Below are 20408 nucleotides of genomic sequence, written 5' to 3'. Positions count from 1 at the left end.
CCACTTCTGGCTTTTTGTTTTTTGCTTATGTGGTGCTGAGGAATCGAACCCAGGGCCTCTGGCTTGCAAGGCAAGCGCTCTACCACTGAGCTATCTTCCCAGCCCGCTTATAAGGTTTTGTAACAGCTGAAGTTGCAGTATACTTAAGGAACAAAGATAAACAAGAGGTCTCCTTTGCTGTTTCTTAGGCTTGGGCCTCCTTTAGATTTGTATATTGGAGTCCTACAACTAGAAGGGATCTATAATTTCTTGGTTCAACTGGGTTTCTCTAGATGTAGAAATTCTGGGGCTGGGGAGGTGGCTCAGTGGTAGAGTGCTTGCCTTGCATGCATAAGGCCCTGGGTTTGATTCCCCAGCACCACATAAGCAAAAAGAAAAAAGCCGGAAGTGGCGTTGTGGCTCAAGTGGTAGAGCGCTAGCCTTGAGTTGAAGAGCTGAGGGACAGCGCCCAGGCCCAGAGTTCAGGCCCCACGACCGGACCCAAAAATAAATAAATAAATAAATAAAAATAAAAATAGATGTAGAAATTCCATGAGTAGTATTTTTTTTTGGGGGGGGTGTCCGGTCGTGGGGCCTGAACTCTGGGCCTGGGCGCTGTCCCTCAGCTATTCAGCTCATGGCTAGCGCTCTACCACTTGAGTCACAGCGCCACTTCTGGCTTTTTTTTCTTTTTGCTTATGTGGTGCTGAGGAATCGAACCCAGGGCCTCGAACATGCAAGGCAAGTGCTCTACCACTGAGCCACCTTCCCAGCCCCATGAGTAGTATTTTTAAAAAGGCTTTTGTAACCTTCTGGACATAGGCAACTGGCCTCTTCCTTTCGATGTAGTCTATTTTGTTACCCATATCATGTAACGTTTAGAGACTTCTTCATGTAAGTACTGTGATAGGATTAGAAATATGGATATGCATAAGGCATAATTTTACTTTTGTAAGTTTATAACCCAAATATGTATATGCTGAAATAGGAAACATTCACACATTATACCTTAATGAACTGTGCCATGTTTCATTAGCATTCTCCCAATTTTCCCTTCTTTCTAACCCTGGGTAATCAGTTCTGTCTATGAATTTGACTATCCTAGGTACTTCATGTAAATAGAATCATATAGCATCTATGCTGGCTTATGTTTTTAGCATAGTATTTTCAGGGTTCATTTGTGTTGTAGCAGAGGTCAGAATTTCATTTCATTTATTTATTTATGTTGGTTGTGGGACCTGAACTCTGGGCCTGGGCTGTCCTTGAGCTCTTCAGCTCAAGGCTAGCACTCTACCACTTGAACCACAGCGCCACTTCCGGCTTTTTCTGCTTTTGTGGTGCTGAGGAATGGACCCCAGGGCCTCATGCATGCAAGGCAAGCACTCTACCACTGAGCCACCTTCCCAACCCTCATTCCTTTTAAAGTTGAATAATACACGCACACACACACACACACACACACACACACACACACACACACGATATGATTTTTTTTCTTGGTCAGTCATAGGGCTTGAACTCTGGGCCTGGGTGCTATCCCTCAGCTCTTCAGTTCAAGGCTAGCATTGTACCACTTGAGCACAGCTCCACTTCTGGTTTTCTGGTGATTAATTGAAGATGAAGAGTCTCATGGACTCTGTGATTTTCAGATCTCAGCCTTCTTTGTAGCTAGGATTACAGGTATGAATCACTGGCACCTGGCTTACATTCTTTTTTAAGTTATTTTGGGGGGGGCAGAATTGCTTATACAGAATTATATATATATATGTTCACCTTTAATAGCTAAGATGTTTAGGAAAGCTTTTTTTTTTTTTTTTTTGGTCCGGTCGTGGGGCCTGAACTCTGAGCCTGGGCGCTGTCCGTCAGCTCTTCAGCTCAAGGCTAGCGCTCTACTGCTGTGAGCGCCACCTCTGGCTTTTTTCTTTTTGCTTATGTGGTGCTGAGGAATTGAACCCAGGGCCTCAGGCATGCAAGGCAAGCGCTCTAACACTGAGCTACCTTCCTAGCCCTAGCTAAGATGTTTTATGGGCAAAAGATAAAAATGATTTTATGTGTACTTTCACACACGTGTGTATAGCCATATATATGCGTGCATTTATTTATCTATTCATTTATTTTTGTCCCTCGTGGGGCCTGAACTCAAGGCTAGCGCTCTACCATTTGAGCCACAACACCACTTCCAGCTTTTTCTGCTTATGTGGTGCTGAGGAATTGAACCCAGGGCCTCATGCATGCAAAGCAAACACTACCACTGAGCCACCTTCCCAGCCCCATGCATGTATCTATCTATCTATCTATCTATCTATCTATCTATCTATCTATCTATCTATCTATCTATATATGCATTCCTAGTCCTATTAGCAGAGTAAAACTTGTTTATTATGTGAATCACCATATAAGACTAATACTTTTAAGCAGAATTTTTGGGAAAAACTACAGTTGTTTTGTTTTTCACAGGAAAGGAGGCAATAATAAGTTAATAAAGATCTATCATCGGGATGGTAAATACGGCTTTTCTGATCCTTTGACATTTAATTCTGTGGTGGAGCTCATTAACCACTATCATCATGAATCTCTTGCTCAGTACAATCCCAAACTTGACGTGAAGCTGATGTACCCAGTGTCCAGATATCAACAGGTATGGTCATAGTTCTTCATAGCTGTTGAGCAAGTCATTGTTTAACATAATAATGTGACTTTAGAAAATTAGGCTCATTAATTGAAAAGAAATGTACTCATTTTGGTATTTTTTTTTGTGTGTGTGTGTCTCCGTTCGTGGGGCCTGAACTCTGGGCTTGGGCGCTGTCCCTCAGCTCTTCAGCTCAAGGCTAGCGCTCTACCACTTGAGCCACAGAGCCACTTCTGGCTTTTTTCTTTCTGCTTATGTGGTGCTGAGGAATCGAACTCAGGGCCTTAAACATGCAAGGCAAGCGTTCTACCACTGAGCCACCTTCCCAGCCCAAATGTACTCATTTTGAAAAAAATTTAGATCTTTCGAAGATTTTTTTTGAAACTTACAGTATACTCTTTTATAATAGCTAATTTGTATATGTATTAACTATACAAAATATTTGTGTTTATGTGCCCATTTACACTGTGCTCCTCCTCCTCTTCCTCTCCTCTGTCCTTACCCATGTTTTCCTCTCATCTCCAACAGGGCCTCACTCTGTAGCCCAGGATGGCCTTGAACTCCTGATTTTTCTGCCTCAGCCTCCCGAGTGCTGGAATTATAGGCATGCATCACCATTCTTTGCTTTCATTTCTTAGTTTTAAAGTATTAGTTATTTTTATATGATTTAAAGATCAGTATTCATTTTAACACTAGGGATTTAGTGCTTTTGCATCATTACAGTGGCTTGAACATATAAATTTGAAATAGAATTTAAAAATAGACATGGAAAAGCATGTCTGAATTACTAACATTCTCTACTTCTTTTGTGTGCCTGTATAGGATCAGTTGGTAAAAGAAGATAATATTGATGCAGTAGGCAAAAAACTTCAAGAGTACCACTCTCAGTATCAGGAAAAGAGTAAAGAATATGACAGGCTATATGAAGAATATACCAGAACATCCCAGGTCAGTATATTTTTGTGTTTGGTCTAATAAGTATGCAGTGCTACCAGATTTTCTACAATTCCTTTGATGATCTTCAGTTGCCTTAATATCTTGAACATTTTTTTTTGGGGTCCGGTCGTGGGGCTTGAACTCTGGGCCTGGGCGCTGTCCCTCAGCTCTTCAGCTAAAGGCTAGCACTCTACCACTTGAGCCACAGCACCACTTCCAGCTTTTTTCTTTGGTTATGTGGTGCTGAGGAATTGAACCCAGGGCCTCATGCATGCAAGGCAAGCGCTCTACCACTGAGTCACCTTCCCAGCCCATTTTTTTTTTTTGGTCGGTTGTGCGGCTTGAACTCAGGGCCTGGCCAGTGTTTTGAGCCCTTTTCTCAACGCTAGCACTCTACTACTTGAGGTACAGCTTTACTTCTGGCTTTTTTGGTGCTTAATTGGTGATTAGAATCTCATAGACTTTCCTGCCCTGGCTGACTGAACCATGATCCTCAGATCTTACCCTTCACCATAGCTAGGATTTCAGGTGTGAGCCACTGGCACCCAGCTTATTGGATGTTTTTATCCTGAAAGAATGCTGGATTTTGTCAAGGGTTTTCTTGCATCAGTTAAGGTAATCAAATATTTTTTCATCCTATTAATGTAGTATATGACCTTGATACCTGTTTGTTGAATTACCCTTGTATTCTTGGGCAGTATCTTACATGATCATGGCATACATCCTTATTAATTTGCTAAGAATTCAGCTAACACTTTGTTGAGAATTTTAAAATTTTCATTATAAAAAATAGTATAATCTATAGTTTTTTTTTTTGTTTGTTTTTTGTCAGTCATGGGGCTTGAACTCTGGGCCTGGGCACTGTCCCTCAGCTCTTTGGCTGAAGGCTAGCACTCTACCACTTGAGCCCCAGCGCCACTTCTGATTTCCTGAGTGGTTTATTGGAGATGAGAGTCTCACGGTCTTTCCTGGCCAGGCTGGCTTTGAACCAGGATCCTCAGATCTCAGCCTCCAGAGTAGCTAGGATTACAGGTCTAAGCCACTGGTGCCTGGCTAATCTGAAGTTTTTAATGTAGTGTCTTGGTCTGACTTTAGTACCTGAGTAATGATGGTCTCCTAGAATGTTCAGAAGTGTCCTATTTTTTTTTGAAAAGTTTGAGAAGGATTGCTATTCTATAAATAGTTGGCTAAGTTCACTAGTGGAGCCATCTGGTTCTGGGCTTCTCTTTGTTAAGAAAACTTTGGTTTCTGATTAAATCTTCTTACTTTCTAGCCCAGAGGCTAGAAAAAAATGGCCATTGTTGCATGTGGCTTTGATGGCTCTAGAGCTGCATTTGCTTTCTTGCCTTGGCTGTAGAAAGCAGAGAACGCTGGGGCTGGGAAGGTGGCTCAGTGGTAGAGCGCTTGCCTTGCATGCCTGAGGCCCTGGGTTCGATTCCTCAGCACCACATAAGCAAAAAGAAAGCTGGAAGTGGCTCTGTGGCTCAAGTGGTAGAGCGCTAGCCTTGAGCTGAAGAGCTGAGGGACAGCGCCCAGGCCCAGAGTTCAGGCCCCACGACAGGACCCCCCCCCAAAAAAAAAAAAAAAAAGAAAGCAGAGAACGCTGCCCAAATGTTCAGTAATACTGGATAATTAAACTGTAGAAAAGGAATCCTGAAGTCAGCTGATTTGAGATTTAGGATCCTCAGGCTGGGGGATTGGGTAGGGGGTGAGGTAGAGGCAACCAAAAAGCCACTAGTGTCTAAGGAAGGATACATTTCTGAATATGGGAATTAAAGTAAGACTTGAACAGATGGGCAGAGAAAAGCCACAATAGAGGTTTAAAGCTTTGGGAAGCAAGGGGCAAGGAGAAAGAGGGACCCAGTGATTAGCAGTCCAGGAGACATGCTATGCAAATGTATTAAAGAAGGTTGAAAGAGTTGATGTTGATCTGTGTTAGGACTTCCTCAGTTTTTCTTGTAAAGTTAGGTAAAATCTACATTGCTTTGCTGTACATGAATTCTTCTTAGAGAGTGGGAAGAGATTATGTGTCCTGAGCCTGAGTTGGTTCCAGGATGGGAATAAACTAATAAGATAACCAAAATGATAACATGTGGGGATATCTGACATCAAGATTATGTATAATCAAGCCGGGTACCCGGTGGCTCACACGCTTGTAATCCTAGCTACTCAGAAGGCTGAGATCTGAGGATCATGGTTCAAAGCCAGCCAAGGCAGGAAAGTCTGAGAGACTCTTATCTCCAATAAACCACTAGAAAACAGGAAGTGGTGATGTGGCTCAAGCGGTAGAGGGCTCACCTTGAGCTGAAGAGCTGAGGGACAGCGCCCAGGGCCAGAGTTCAGCCCCCACGAGACCGACCAAAAAAAAATAAGAGAGAGAGATTTTCCCCCAAAGTGGTGTAACCAGTATTTACTTGTATGCTGCTGAGAAAAGCTGTTAGACTGGGAAGCTGATGATACATGAGGGGCTGGCTAATGTGGCGGAAGAGCTGAGACCTACAAACCTATAGATAAAGGAAGGGGAAAGTCAAGGAAGGGTGCGCGTAGCAGTGGCTTTATAATTTGGCGGTAGGTGTAAGGCACTGTTTATGGGGAAACTGCAAATTTGGCAGTGATAATAAATAATACATCAGGGGCTGGGAAGGTGGCTCAGTGGTAGAGCGCTTGCCTTGCAATGCATGAGGCCCTGGGTTCCATTCCTCAGCACCACATAAGCAAAAAGAAAAAAGCCGGAAGTGGCTCTGTGGCTCAAGTGGTAGAGTGCTATCCTTGAGCTGAAGAGCTGAGGGACAGCGCCCAGGCCCAGAGTTCAGGCCCCACAACCGGACCCAAAAAAAAAAAAATAAAATAAAAATAAATAATACATCAAATACTTTTCCCTATACTTGTGTGAGTAGAATCTAAAATTGTTGGTGTGTTTAAAGAACTAGGCCAGAGCTAAATAGGTAATTTTTAATCTTGAAAGACAGTCAAGACTCTCCACTGTAATTTGAGTTAACTATAAGAGTTGTAGAGTTTGTTTCTTTGGTCAAGACAAAAGAGAAATAATTCATGTCATTTGTTTACCTCTACCATGATGTAAATAAAACCTTATTAGAGGTCAGAAATCTGTTCTGTGTATCTTCACAGATCTCTTTAACTATAAACAGATTACTGTCTAATGGGACTTGCTGGTTTTTGTTGTTGTTGTTTTCTTGCCAGTCCTAGGCCTTGAACTCAGGGCCTAGGTACTGTCCTGAGCTTCTTTTGTTTAAGGCTAGCACTCTATCACTTGAGTCACAGTGCCAATTCTGGCCTTTTCTGTGTATGCGGTACTGAGGAATCAAACCCAGGGCTTCATGCATGTTAGGTAGGCATGCTACCACTAAGTCACATTCCCAGCCTGAGACTTGCTGTTGAACATATGCTCAGTAATCATTAGTGGAAATGAATAAATACTAGATAGTTGAAGAATTATCCCACCAACATAAAAACTTCTAAAATTGCATATATTCAGGTTGGCAGTCTTTTTAGGTCTTCATGCATTTTTATTATATCCCTAAAAAGTAAACCAAACAAAATTTAGCCCTTTTTGAAGATTTTAGAGTAATTATAATTCAGATGTTAAAGTCTACTGATACTCTCAGAGTTCACTAAGATATATAGAACTATTTAGTTTGGTGCTTATGGCTTAACCTAACTGGGCTTTTGGAGTTCTTAGTCTATTTTGCGGAGTTTTGAAGATTAAAAAAAATTATTTTATTTATTTTTGGTGTTGGTCCTGGGACTTGAACTCAGGGCCTGGGTGCTGTTTCTAAGCTTCTTTTTTGCTCAAGACTAGAGTTCTAACACTTGAACTACAGTGTTACTTCCAGCTTTTTCTGAATATTTTCTTGGAGAGAAGAGTCTCATGGACTTTATTCCCCAGGCTGGCTTTGTACCCTGATCCTCAGATCTCAACCCCCTTAGCTAGGATTATAGGCGTGAGCCACCAGCACCTGGTGTTAGTTTTTTGTTTGTTTGTTTTTGTCGGTCTTGGGGCTTGAACTCTGGGCGTGGGCGCTGTCCCTGTCCCTCAGCTCTTCAGCTCCAGGGGAGCTCTACTGCTTGAGCCACAGTGCCACTTCCGGTTTTCTAGTGGTTTATTGGAAATAAGAGTCTCACAGACTTTCCTGCCCGGGCTGGCTTTGAACGATCCTCAGATCTCAGCCTCCTGAGTAGCTAGGATTACAGGCATGAGCCACCAGCGGCCGGCTGGTATTAGTTTTAAATTGTTAGTACATCTAACTTACAGACAGGTTTTTCTCTCTCCTTTTAATTTCTTACTTCTAATCACATTGATCTACTGATGAATTGGTTTGGAAAACTCATCATGTACTATAAAAATAAAATTAAAAATAAATAGACTCTGTAGGGCTCTTTTGGGGATAAGACTTTGCCCTTTGGCTCCATCTTATCCATTCATTTTTTCATTTCTGCTGGGGTCAGCATTGTGATCCTTATCCGTGTGTTCAGGGTCAGCCTTTCTTGGCGGCTCAGAGGCTTTTCTGTGGTAGAGTGGAGGTTAAGTCTTCTTTGGGTCTCTCTTTCTGTCTCTGTCTCTGTCCCTTTCCCCTCTTTCCCTCCTTTATCTCGATCCTCCCTTCCCCCTACCCCATGAACCTAGGACCTTGAATGTACCAGGAAAGTTTTCTATAATTGAGCTACATCTCCAGTCCAATCAATTAGTTTATATCTAGAATTAAAAATTTGTTTTAGGATCAAGTTTAAAAAAAAGAAGTAATGAAGTGTATATTGTTACTTTCCCACTCCTTCAGGAAATACAAATGAAGAGGACTGCCATTGAAGCTTTTAATGAAACAATTAAAATATTTGAGGAGCAATGTCACACACAAGAGCAATATAGCAAAGAATATATTGAGCGGTTTCGCAGAGAAGGAAATGAAAAGGAAATTGAACGGTGAGTCTACTTAATACTTCCAAGTAAATTAGACAAGATTTCTTTTTCCCTAATAATTCCTATCTTGCCTGTTTTTGTTGTTGTTATTGTGTTGTCAGTGGTGGTGGTGGTCTTGGGGATTAAACTCAGGGCCTGGACATTGCCCCCTGAGCGTCTCAGGCTCAAGGCTAGCACTCTACCCCTTGAGCCACAGTGTCATTCCAGCTTTTTCTGAGTAGTTTATTGGAAATAATAGTCTCACAGCCTTTCCTGCCTGGGCTGGCTTTGAGCTGTGATCCTCAGATCTCAGCCTCCTGAGTGGCTGCTGGTACCCAGTTTATCCTGTCTATTTTTTTATCTCCTCTAATTGCATGGTTCTGCTCTGTGGAATCACTTGCTGTTTGTATTAATGGCACTACACAGAATCTCCTCTCATCTGTGTTCTTTTTCTGTCCCAAACTAAGTTGTTCCTAAATTTTGCTCATCATTTAGCACTCAAGTTACACACTAGTTTGTCTTTTCTTTTCCTTCTCTTCCCTCCCTCCCTCTCTCCCTCCCTCCCTTCCTCCCTCTCTCTCTCTCTTTCTTTTTTTGTCAGTCATGGGACTTAAACTCTGGGCCTGGGGGCTGTCCCTCAGCTCTTCAGCTCAAGGCAAGCGCTCTACCACTTGAGCCACATCCGGTTTTCTGGTGGTTTATTGGAGATAAGAATCTCAGGGCCTCTCCTGCCCGGGCTGGCTTTGAACCGCATTCCTCAGATCTTAGCCTCTTGAGTAGCTATAGGTGTGAGCCACCATGCCTGGCTTAGTTTTTCTTTTTTTTCCTTTTTCTTTCTTTTTTTTTGGTCAGTCATGGGGCTTGAACTCCGCCTGGGCACTGTCCCTGAGCTTTTTTGCTCAAGGCGACTGCTTTACCACTTGGGCCACAACGCCACTTCCAGTTTTCTGGTGATAAGTTGGAGTAAGAGTCTCAGGCTGGCTTTGAACCATGATTCTCAGATCTCAGCCTCCTGAGTGACTAGGATTATAGGCATGAGTCACCAGTGCCCAGCTACACATTAGTTTTTCTAAAAAAAGAAAATCTTTCCTGATTCCCCAAAATATTTTAAGGGCCTTTTGACCCTAGAGTGTTTGGTTATAATCCCTGAATGCCCTGTCACTCAACTACAAACTCACTGAGAGCAGGAATGGTGGCTCATTTTCCCTGATACACTTGAGTCACCACTTGATACTTGGGAGTATGTAATGGGTGCTTACTGATTATTCTTTGAACTGAAAAGTATCTTTGGCAGTCATTAATGAAAGATTAGAGTAGACCGAGGCTGGGAATGTGGCTCAGTGGTAGATATTTGCTTGCCTACCATGCATGAAGCCCTGGGTTCGATTCCTCAGTACCACATAAACAGAAAAGGCTGGAAGTGATGTTGTGATTCATGATATAGTGCTAGCCTTGAGCACAGAGAGGCTCAGGGACAGTGCTCAGAGAACCCAGGCCCTAGTTCAAGCTCCAGGACTAGCCAAAAAAAAAAAAAAAGAAAAGAAAACTAAAAAAGAAGGAAGTATTGATTCCTGACCAGATATGGCAGGTGTAAGAGAAGTAAAAAATTTTCCCTTGGGGCTGGGAAGGTGGCTCAGTGGTAGAGCACTTGCCTTGCATGCCTGAGGCCCTGGGTTCGATTCCTCAGCACCATATAAGCAAAAAGAAAAAAGCCAGAAGTGACGCTGTAGCTCAAGTGGTAGAGTGCTAGCCTGAGCTGAAGAACTGAGGGACAGCGCCCAGGCCCAGAGTTCAGGCCCCACGACTGGACCCCCCACACACACAAAAAATTTTTTCCCCTAGATGTCTAGTGTGGTATTTATTTATTCACTGTGCTAGGGATTGCATGAGAAACATCCAAAGATGGAAGCAACAAGTTTGATGCTCCCATGAGAACACAAATGGAACTGTTGGAAGCAGGTGGCAGCAGCATAGTTAGATATTGAACAAAGCATACAGAAAGGATTTGAAAGGAGGCATAAGTACGTCGATAATGATAGATACTAAAACATGTATGGTGTTTAGAGTAGCATGTGTTGGGACATACCTGCAATGCCAGGCCTGTGGTCAAGGCTTGCCTTGAAAGACTGAAAGTTCAAGACCAGCATGGCTGGTCTTGCAAGGCAAGACCCTGTCTCAAAAAAGTCAAAAAGCAGGGAGACCATCAGACACATAGACAAACCTGGAACAAAGAAGCCATATATACATTTGTATATATGTATACAAATATGTATATATATGGCTGGATCCAGGGCCACAACAAGGTCAATAGGATTGTTTCTCACTTTGCTTTTTGGCCCAGCTTTCCCTGGAATAGCCTTATCCTAAAGCTGGCTTTATGTGTGAGGTGACATTGTAGTTTCTAACAATCCCAGAATCTCATATTCATAATTTAGCAACCCCAGTGGAAAGAGAGAATTATTTTTAATAACATTTCTAGCAAAAGTTATAGAATTGGGCCTCATTTTGTCAGTTGGGGTCTTATTCTTATTACTGAGTGGAACCGGTCACTATGTCCTGAGGGTAAGAAGGAAATGAAATAGAATATTCTTATTGGCCACTCTAGGCTATGTATGTATATACCTCTGGATCTGAGATGGAGGCAGAGAATTCTTAACCTACAGGGAACATCTGGGTGCCATTATCAGAATAGAAAAGGAGTAGGCATAAATAACAAATTTCTATCACTGTTTTGATATTAGAACCCAAGGTAGGTACAGTGGTTTGTCCTCATTTCCTCAGGAGGCTGAGTCAGGAAGATTGCTTGAGCCCAGGAGTGCAATGCAACATAGTAAGACCCTATCTCAAAGAAAAAGATACCCCAAATACATTCATACTTTAAGATCCTTCTACCTTTTTGCTATTTTAGCCTTAATATTGTCAAACATTTTCACAGAATTATGATGAATTTTGACAAATTGAAATCACGTCTTGGTGAGATTCATGATAGCAAAATGCGTCTGGAACAGGATTTGAAGAAACAAGCTTTGGACAACCGGGAAATAGATAAAAAAATGAACAGTATCAAACCTGACCTGATCCAGCTGCGCAAGATACGAGATCAGCATCTTGTGTAAGTAGTCTGGGAGTGTGTGGGGATTTGAAACAATGGCATCGGGTTACCACTGGAGCTAGAGACATTGTAGGTAGAATTGATTTGTAACTGAGTGCTGGCCAACAAGCCTGTAAGAACTCAGGAATTATCTCAATTAGTAGTAGGGGGTCCCAAAATGAGGCAAACAAAAATGTAGGCCTCTGTTTCATACAGACAAATGCCTGAAAAATGTTAGAAGGAGGCTGTCAGAAGAGCAAAGTGATACATACAGATTAAAAAGTACAGATTACTGTTTTACTAAAATGCGAAAATTGGAGTATTTGGTTATATAAGAACCACAGAGGGGGCTGGGAAAGTAGCTCAGTGCTTGCCTTGCACGCATGAAGCCCTGGGTTCGATTCCTCAGCACCACATAAGCAGAAAAAAAGGAAATGGTACTGTGGCTCACGTGGTAGAGCGCTAGCCTAGAGCTGAAGAGCTGAGGGACAGCGCCCAGGCCCAGAGTTCAGACCCCACGACCAACAAAAAAAAAGAAAAAAAAAAAAAAAAAGAACCACAGAATGTCGGGCGCTGGTGGCTCACGCCTATAATCCTAGCTATTCAGGAGGCTGAGATCTGAGGATCGTGGTTCAAAGCCAGCCTGGACAGGAAACTCTGAGAGACCCTTTCGCCAATAAAACCACCAGAAAACCAGAAGTGGCACTGTGGCTAAAGTGGTAGAGTGCTTGCCTTGAGCTGAAGAGCTGAGGGACAGCGCCCAGGCCCAGAGTTCAGGCCCCAGGACCAAAAAAAAAAAAAAAAAACCAAGCCGGGCGCTGGTGGCTCACGCCTGTAATCCTAGCTACTCAGGAGGCTGAGATCTGAGGATCGAGGTTCAAAGCTAGCCCGGGCAGGAGAGACTGTGAGACTCCTATCTCCAATAAACTACCAGAAAACCGGAAGTGGCGCTGTAGCTCAAGTGATAGAGCGCTTGCCTTGAACTGAAGAGCTGAGGGACAGCGCCCAGGCCCAGAGTTCAAGCCCCATGACCGACCAAAAAGAAAAACAAAGAACCACAGAAATAGAAATTACCCTCAGAGGCACTAATACAAAAAAAAAAGTCTGTATTTACTTTGTGCAGGCAGTTTGCTTAGATTCTGACATGGTGTCTTCCCTCTTGGCAGGTGGCTTAATCACAAAGGAGTGAGACAGAAGCGCCTCAATACCTGGCTGGGAATAAAAAATGAGGATGTTGATGAGTAAGTTCTCTCTAAACCTTCTGTTAGTGAGCTTTGTTCTGTCTTTACACATGCTCAGAGTTGGTTCTCATTGTCATTCGAAGGTATTGAATCTGGAACTTTGCATCTCTTTATTTGAATTACCTTAAGAAGATAGGTCCTTGAGCTCAGAAACCTGCTCAGCCACATGAATCTGGATATTACTACTCAGATGTCCACATTCTAGATTAGTCAGTGAGACATGTGAATTCTGTGATTTTTGCACCATAGTAAGTCATGAAGTTATTTTTAAAAAAAAAACCAAAACACTGAAATAGTTCTGATTTTATGGTTAAAGAGAATAAGATTTCATTAACTTTTAGCTTTTAGATATACGTAAACTATCAAAATAATATTTTAAATATTTAATTTTTAGGTCCTATTATATCAATGAGGAAGAGGAAAACCTGCCACATTATGATGAGAAAACTTGGTTTGTTGAGGATATCAATCGAGTACAAGCCGAGGACTTGCTCTGTGGGAAGCCTGATGGTTCATTCTTAATTCGTGAGAGCAGCAAGAAAGGATGCTATGCTTGTTCTGTAGTGTAAGTCTTCTCTAGGGACATGGCTTTTTGCTTGTACATGGATTAATAGAAAATCAGCCCCTGATACAATTGGTTATAGTACAGCAATGAGGATCTATGGCTTACTTAGACCATCAATATTTGTATAAGAAAGCAGTTTTAAGATATACTACAGTTGGGCACCAGTGGCTCACACTTGTAATTCTAGCTACTCAGGAGGTTGAGATCTGAGGATCAAGGTTTGAAGCCAGCCCAGGTAGTAAAGTGTGTGAGACTCCTGTGTCCACTATCTCAGAAGTGGAGCTGTGGCTCGAGGGGTAGAATGCTAGCCTTGAACAAAAAGAAAGTAAGAGACAGAACCTAGGCCCTGAGTTCAAGCCCCAGGACCAGCAACCGACACCACACTGCTTCCCTCCTCCCCACTCCCTCTCCCTGTCCCCCAAAAGATATCCTAGGTTTAAATCTTCGCTTTACTGCTTGTCAACTATGAAAATGACTTAAAACATTCTTTATTCAGTTTCTCACCTAAAAAATAAGAGTAATAATATCTACTTTTTTTGTGAGGTATTACCTACTAATATTATGATAATAATGCTACTGACAGACATGGCAGAAGGCAAACAAAGATGACAGTGATTATGCCCTTGAAGAGGGCAAGGTAGAGAGTGTAGATGTAAGGCATTTATATGCAGAATACTCAGCGCCTTACACAATCACCTTGCCTTCAGCAGTCTATTTGTCTTGGAGTCAGAGGTTGAATCTAAGTTTATTAAGTTTCAAAGCCCACATTTTAAAAATTGCACCAGGCTTTCTTCATTTCCTAAAACATTTAAGATGAACAGAATCACTGTGAAATAGGTGCTGTTAGTGGGTTGTTCGTCTGCAGAACTGCTTATTTTGATGGGGGAAAAGAGGGTTAGGAGGTTTTGTGCAAGAGGCATTAGCACTAGACCTTTAAAGGATGAATGGAGTCTGGGGGAAAAGTTAGAAAATGAATCATATTGCCATCATCTAAAGATAGAACTAACAGCAAGATTTCATTTCTCTCTGACCTGGTCAAGTTGTCTGAGAGGAAATCATAAGAAAATAGTTATTGTAAGACTTAGAATCTAGGAAGGAAGAGAGGGAGGGAGGGAGGGAGGGCTTGACTAGACTCAAGTCTATAGCAATGCCTATGAAAACACCCACTAACTGTAGTCACACTTCATTAGAATGAGGATGGTTGGAGACAAAAGAGGGGCTGGCATCACAAATATTTCCTGTTTGCTAGCTACTCTGTCCATACAAAACCTGTCTATAGTGATCTCACATTATACTTTGAACATTTGCTGAAGTGAGAGTCTGAATAAGTTGTTTTTAAGAAGAATCTTGGAGTTAATCACTGTGGTTCACACCTATAATCCTAGATATTCAGAAGGTTGAGATGAGGAGGCTTGTGGTTCCAGGCCAGCCCAGGCAAAAAAATATTCATGAAACTTCCCCATCTCAGCCAATAAAGAGCTGGGTGCAGTGGGTCATGCCTATCATCCCAGCACCAAGGGAAAATAAGTAGGATTGTGGTCCAGGCAGGGTAGGCAAAAAATGAGACTCTGATGGAAAAGTAACAAGCAAAAAAACAACATGGGCTTATGGCTCAAGTGACAGAGCACGCACTCACTTCCCAAGCCAGCACAGACGCCAGCACTGAGCACAGACGCCAGCACTGAGCCCCAACTCCAGTAATGCACAAAAAAGAAAACATGCAGAAGAAACCTGGAGTAGGAAAGCATCTCTGCTACCTAATAAAAGGTACCAGTGAAAAACCCACAGCTAGTATTATGGGTAGTAATGGAAGACTGATTGCCTTTCCCTTGATCAGAAAGAGGAACAAGGTGTGTGCTCCAAATAACCACTGCCCTTCATCATTATGAAGGATGTCTAACCGGAGAAATTAGGCAAGAAAAAGAAAAAAAAGCTATCAAGATTGGAAAGTAAGAAGTAAAAAAATGGGTTCAAGGTTGCAAGTAACATGACACAAAGCTATATTTATTTTTTCTTTTTTCTTTGGCTGGTCATGGGGCCTGAACTCTGGACCTGGGCGCTGTCCCTGAGCTCTTCAACTCAAGATGAACACTATACCACTAGCGCCACATCGCCATTTCTGGCCTTTTCTTCTTACGTGGTACTAAGGAATTGAACCCAGGGCCTCATGCATGCGAGGCAAGTGCTCTACCACTGAGCCACCTTCCCAGCTCATAAAGATATATTTCTATATACTAGCAATGACTAATCCAAAAATAAAGGCCATCAAAATGATGAAATTCCTAGGAATAAAGTATGAGTTGTCCAGTAGAGCCTTTAAAATACCTTTAAAGATTTTACTAAAAGGCGGGTGCCAGTGGCTCATGTCTGTAATCCTAGCTACTCAGGAGGCTGAGATCTGAGGATTGAGGTTCAAAGCCAGCCCAAGCAGGAAAGTCCGTGAAACTCTTATTTCCAATAATAAAACCACTAGAAAACCAGAAGTGGCACTGTGGCTTAAGTGGTAGAGTGCTCGCCTTGAGCTGTAGAGCTGAGGGACAATGTTCAGGCCCAGAGTTCAGGCCCCATGACCGACCAAAAACAAAAAAAAAAAAGATTTTACTAAAAAAGGTAGATCACTTTTTCTAAAGTGATCTACACATTCAGCATAATCCTATCAGTATCTCAGATGAATTTGCAGAAATTGACCAGATGCTCCTATGATTGATATGAAAATGGAAGTGATCCAGAATAGCCAAAACAGTCTTGAAAAAAATAGAAACAAATTTTGATTCAAAAATTTACTTAAGCTATAGTAATCAAGAATTTGAGGAGGTAACAACGAAAGGATAAACACACACACACACACACACACACACACACACACACACACGTGTGTTACAAGGAAACTCAGTGGAGACAAACAGAGAAGCCATCATGTAAGAGGCCCAAGTATGAGTCTTTCTTGGAGAGTGGGAGGACTGCTGGTAGACTATGTCTCAATGACCAGCAGCCCTTTGTGGCTAGCACAAAGCTTATATAGGCCAAAACCACACAAGGTGAGTGGAATCAAATCCAACAAAAGGTTTATACATAAGCAAAGAAAACCAGATGAGGCCACTTAAACCTAATAGAAAAGCAAACCATCTAGGGAAACAGAGGAAATCAAGAGCCAATTATCTAGGCAAAGCATAGACTCAGTCTCCTTATTTCATTCCCCCATTGGTTTTCTGAACACATGAAATTGAATCATTAATTTTGGGGGCCTAGGCTGCATTTTGGGGCCTTAGAATTCCATTCATATAAATGTATGAATGAAATGGAATGAATGAATGGAGAATTAAGAAATAAGGTCTAAGCCGGGCACTGGTGGCTCACGCCTGTAATCCTAGCTGCTCAGGAGGCTGAGATCTGAGGATCGAGGTTCAAAGCCAGCCAGGGCAGGAGAGACCGTGAGACTCCTATCTCCAATAAACCACCAGAGGGCTGGGAAGGTGGCTCAGTGGTAGAGCGCTTGCCTTGCATGCTTGAGGCCCTGGGTTCGATTCCTCAGCACCACATAAGCAAAAAGAAAAAAGCCGGAAGTGGCACTGTAGCTCAAGTGGTAGAGCGCTAGCCTTGAGCTGAAGAGCTGAGGGACAGTGCCCCAGGCCCAGAGTTCAAGCCCCACGACCGACCAAAAAAAAAAAAAGAAATAAGGTCTACATTCGGGCTAGGAAGGTAGCACAGTGGTAGAGTGCTTGCTTCCCATGCTTGAGGCCCTCGGTTCATTTCCTTAGCACCACATAAACAGAAAAGGCCAGAAATGGTGCTGTGGCTCAAGTGGTAGAGCCCTAGCCTTGAGCTGAAGAGCTGAGGGACAGTGCCCAGGCCCAGAGTTCAAGCCCAATGACTGGCAAAAAAAAAGGGTCAACATTCATGATTGTTTTCATGTATTTGTATCTGTGGCCCAATCTCTAAGGTGATTGAAAGCAACACAGTTTCACAAGCTTTGTCTGACTAATGCCTTTTTTTTGTCCTTGGGCTTGAACTCAGGGCCTGGGTGCTGCCCCTGAGTTTTTTTGCTCAAGGCTAGTGTTCTACCACTTTGAGCCACAGCTCCACTTCTGGTTTTGGGGTGGTTAACTGGAGAGAAGAGTCTCATGGACTTTCACATCTGGACTGGCTTTGAACCGTGATCCTCAGATCGCAGCCTCCTGAGTAGCTAGAATTATAGGTTTGGGCCACCAGTGCCTGGGTAGACTAGTGACCATTTAATAGCTATTATAGCTGCCTTAGCATTTTTCCTGTTGTGTATCTTTGCAGTGCTGATGGGGAGGTGAAGCACTGTGTGATCTACAGTACGGCACGAGGATATGGCTTCGCAGAGCCCTACAACCTGTACAGCTCCCTGAAGGAGCTGGTGCTCCACTACCAGCAGACATCCCTGGTCCAGCACAACGACTCCCTCAATGTCAGGCTTGCCTACCCTGTCCATGCACAGATGCCTTCGCTCTGCAGATAAAGAGGGAGTGGGAAGAGTTGGCTCTCCAGCATTTTTTCTACCGTTTTTATTAGACTATGATGAGGGCATTCTTTCTACGTAGACTGCTTGTTTTGCACAAGAAGTGATTCTGTGAATGTGAAGTGGAGAGGCCGACCAGTAGCCGGCCGGGATGGGGGAATAAATAAAGGGGCCTGGGGTTTCTGGGACTCAGCTGTACTGCTGCACTGAAAAAGTAAGCAGATGTTGTTTTTGGAAAGTTTGTTTTGTTGGGGTTTTTGTTTTTGTTTACCAGGCACCCTCAGCAGAACACACTAGGCTCCATGGAGGCAGGGGGTGGGAGTTACATTTGGAAGCCTCTGAAGAGTCCATATTCTCTTTTGGTCTTCAGCTCTGAGAATGTAACAGGGGCTTGGCTCTGTTGGGAATTGTTTTGCTCCTATAATCTCTTCATTCCAAAAGTAAACACTTTTTTTTTTCTTCTGTGGTAGAATGGGATTTGTTTTTTTTTTTTTTGGGGGGGGGGACAAAAAAAAAGACAACCAAAGGAAAATAAGGAGGCTTGGGGTTTCATGAAAGAATCTAAGGCAAGAGGGTACAAAAAAACCCTTCAGTGGGTGGTTTTACTTACCAACATAATTTAGGCTTCAGCGTACTCTCTTCAGCATCGTTTTAACCAGTAAAATGATGTTTGTTTCACAACGAGGGAGAAGGTGACATGAGCAGCTGAATGCACATTTTTGTACCCAAACTTGAAAATAAGAAAACTACATGTGAGTTTTTTGCAAACAAATTGGTCGATGTATTTCCTTTTGCCCTGCCTGTTTCTCAGACATGAGGAATAGCATTGTTTTTGTGGGGATAGTGAGATTTGAATCATACAATGAAGTTGGTGCTTTTGTGGTGTTTCCTTAGCCTAAAGAATGATGTTTGAAACTTTTGTAACTTGTTTGTATGAGAAAAGAAAAGGTGCAATCCAGTGCTTTTAGATGGCTTGATATACCAAATAATGATAGAACAACATTGTTATATGTGCTTCCCCAAGTTTAAAGGGCCCTACAAAAACATGATATATGGTTTGCTTTTCCTTCATCTCCCCACCCCCCTTTTTTTTTTTGCTGGATAGTGTTAAGGGAGTCCTTAAGTGGCTAAGGAGGGAATCAGATTGTGGCCAGAGGCCTAAGAAATCAGACTCAGGGCCCCTGGTGTCCAGGGTGAGGGTCATACCACATTATAACATGCTTCCATACAGTGGTTTCTGAAGCTTTTGCAGGGAGAAAACATGGCTTGGAGTTCAGACTGTTGATAGAAATCATCTGGAAGCTTTTCTCTGCCTTTTTTTTTTTTTTTTTGAGCCTGCCATTAAAGCAATGTGCAGCCTGCCCTCATGCTTCAGTGGCTGTGATTTTATGCCAGGAATCTTCTGCCCCATGTAGTTTAAACCTTCTAGCTGAGGCAAATGAAGTGGAGGGAAGGCCATCTACTCCTGCCTTCATTATGCTCCACAGTCATCAGTCAACACTCATTTGACAAATAGTCCAGCTTGCCTCCAAGCCAATCCTGGAACTATAATAGGCTGAGTGTGACTCAGCTGTTTGAGCCCAGAGATGTGCAGTCAGGCATCCTAGCTGAGCTAGAGGAGCAGCCAGTATCTGGGTCTTGGTTCATAAAGTTTATAGCTAGGAAAACTAGTTTGGGGGATAAAAGAAAAACAGTACTTTCCCTGAATGCTTACTTCAGTGAAAGTGTCTAGAATGGACCATGATGTAGACATGGACATAGATTAAATAAAAAAACAAACAAAATTTCCCAAGTTACTTCCTATCCAGGATAGGAAGAAAAAGTGTCTTTGGCTTTTGTTTACACTGAAGTTTAATTGGGTGAGAAGAGACAAATGAGCTCCTCCCCTGCTGTGTTGGTGATTTAAGCCCTGAATGATAGCCAGAACATGCTTTCCCCAAGCTGCTAGATTGAAGCCTTGCTCAGCGTTTCACTGAGTTGTCAGGCTGATTGCTGCTGGGTACAGAGGTAGCTTTGCATCCCTTCTATCTGGTACTAAAATTTTTTATTGAATCCTGAGTCTTTTTTTAAAATTAAGCCAGGATGGAATATGATATACACCTGTAGTGTTGAACAAGTGTCAGACAAGGAGGGTGTAGAGGGAGCGAACAAGTACCATTTAACCTATACGTGGGCTAGCTTGTGGAGAAGGGCTGGTTTTCAGTTTTATATTTATTTTCTTTCCTTTTGCCTTGTGGGCTCTAAGATTAGAGATCATTTGATAGAGAGTGTTTTCTGATCAGTTTCCACATAATTTACTTGTTCCTGAATCAGTGCCCAGACATGTACACTGTCCATGCACCAGTCAACTAACCACTGCATTTGGAGTGTGTGGAGGGATGGTATACTGCTCTCCTGTTAGGTCCAAGCCTCCTTCATGAGTCTAGTTGTGTCCTATCCCATAATTTGGGTTCTGGGACTATCTCCTGACATCTTAATTGTGCCTCACAGAAGCAGAGGGTCAAGAGATAATTCCAACTAGAGGAACTGATTCTCTTGGCTAGATGAGTCTGCCACAAACATGAAAGCA

The 20408-nt window shown here is 42.6% G+C and overlaps 1 protein-coding gene across 1 annotated transcript in view; it reads left to right on the top strand.

The window, feature by feature from the left end:
• Nucleotides 1–19614, top strand: part of Pik3r3 (phosphoinositide-3-kinase, regulatory subunit 3 (gamma)) — an 88717-nt gene extending 69103 nt beyond the window's left edge. Inside the window, exons 5-11 of the mRNA XM_013016974.1 lie at nucleotides 2437–2617; nucleotides 3431–3556; nucleotides 8341–8483; nucleotides 11395–11571; nucleotides 12717–12791; nucleotides 13186–13356; nucleotides 17641–19614. Of these exons, the coding sequence (XP_012872428.1) occupies nucleotides 2437–2617; nucleotides 3431–3556; nucleotides 8341–8483; nucleotides 11395–11571; nucleotides 12717–12791; nucleotides 13186–13356; nucleotides 17641–17839 (1072 nt within the window). The 3' untranslated portion in view covers nucleotides 17840–19614. The remainder of the gene's footprint in view (nucleotides 1–2436; nucleotides 2618–3430; nucleotides 3557–8340; nucleotides 8484–11394; nucleotides 11572–12716; nucleotides 12792–13185; nucleotides 13357–17640) is intronic.
• Nucleotides 19615–20408: the final 794 nt, after the last annotated feature.

The sequence above is a fragment of the Dipodomys ordii genome, unplaced genomic scaffold (assembly GCF_000151885.1).
Source record: "Dipodomys ordii isolate 6190 unplaced genomic scaffold, Dord_2.0 Scaffold33, whole genome shotgun sequence".
NCBI classification, from domain to species: Eukaryota; Metazoa; Chordata; class Mammalia; order Rodentia; family Heteromyidae; genus Dipodomys; species Dipodomys ordii.
The sequence above is the reverse complement of the archived record's forward strand: the minus strand, read 5'-3'. Positions and strand labels throughout refer to the sequence as shown.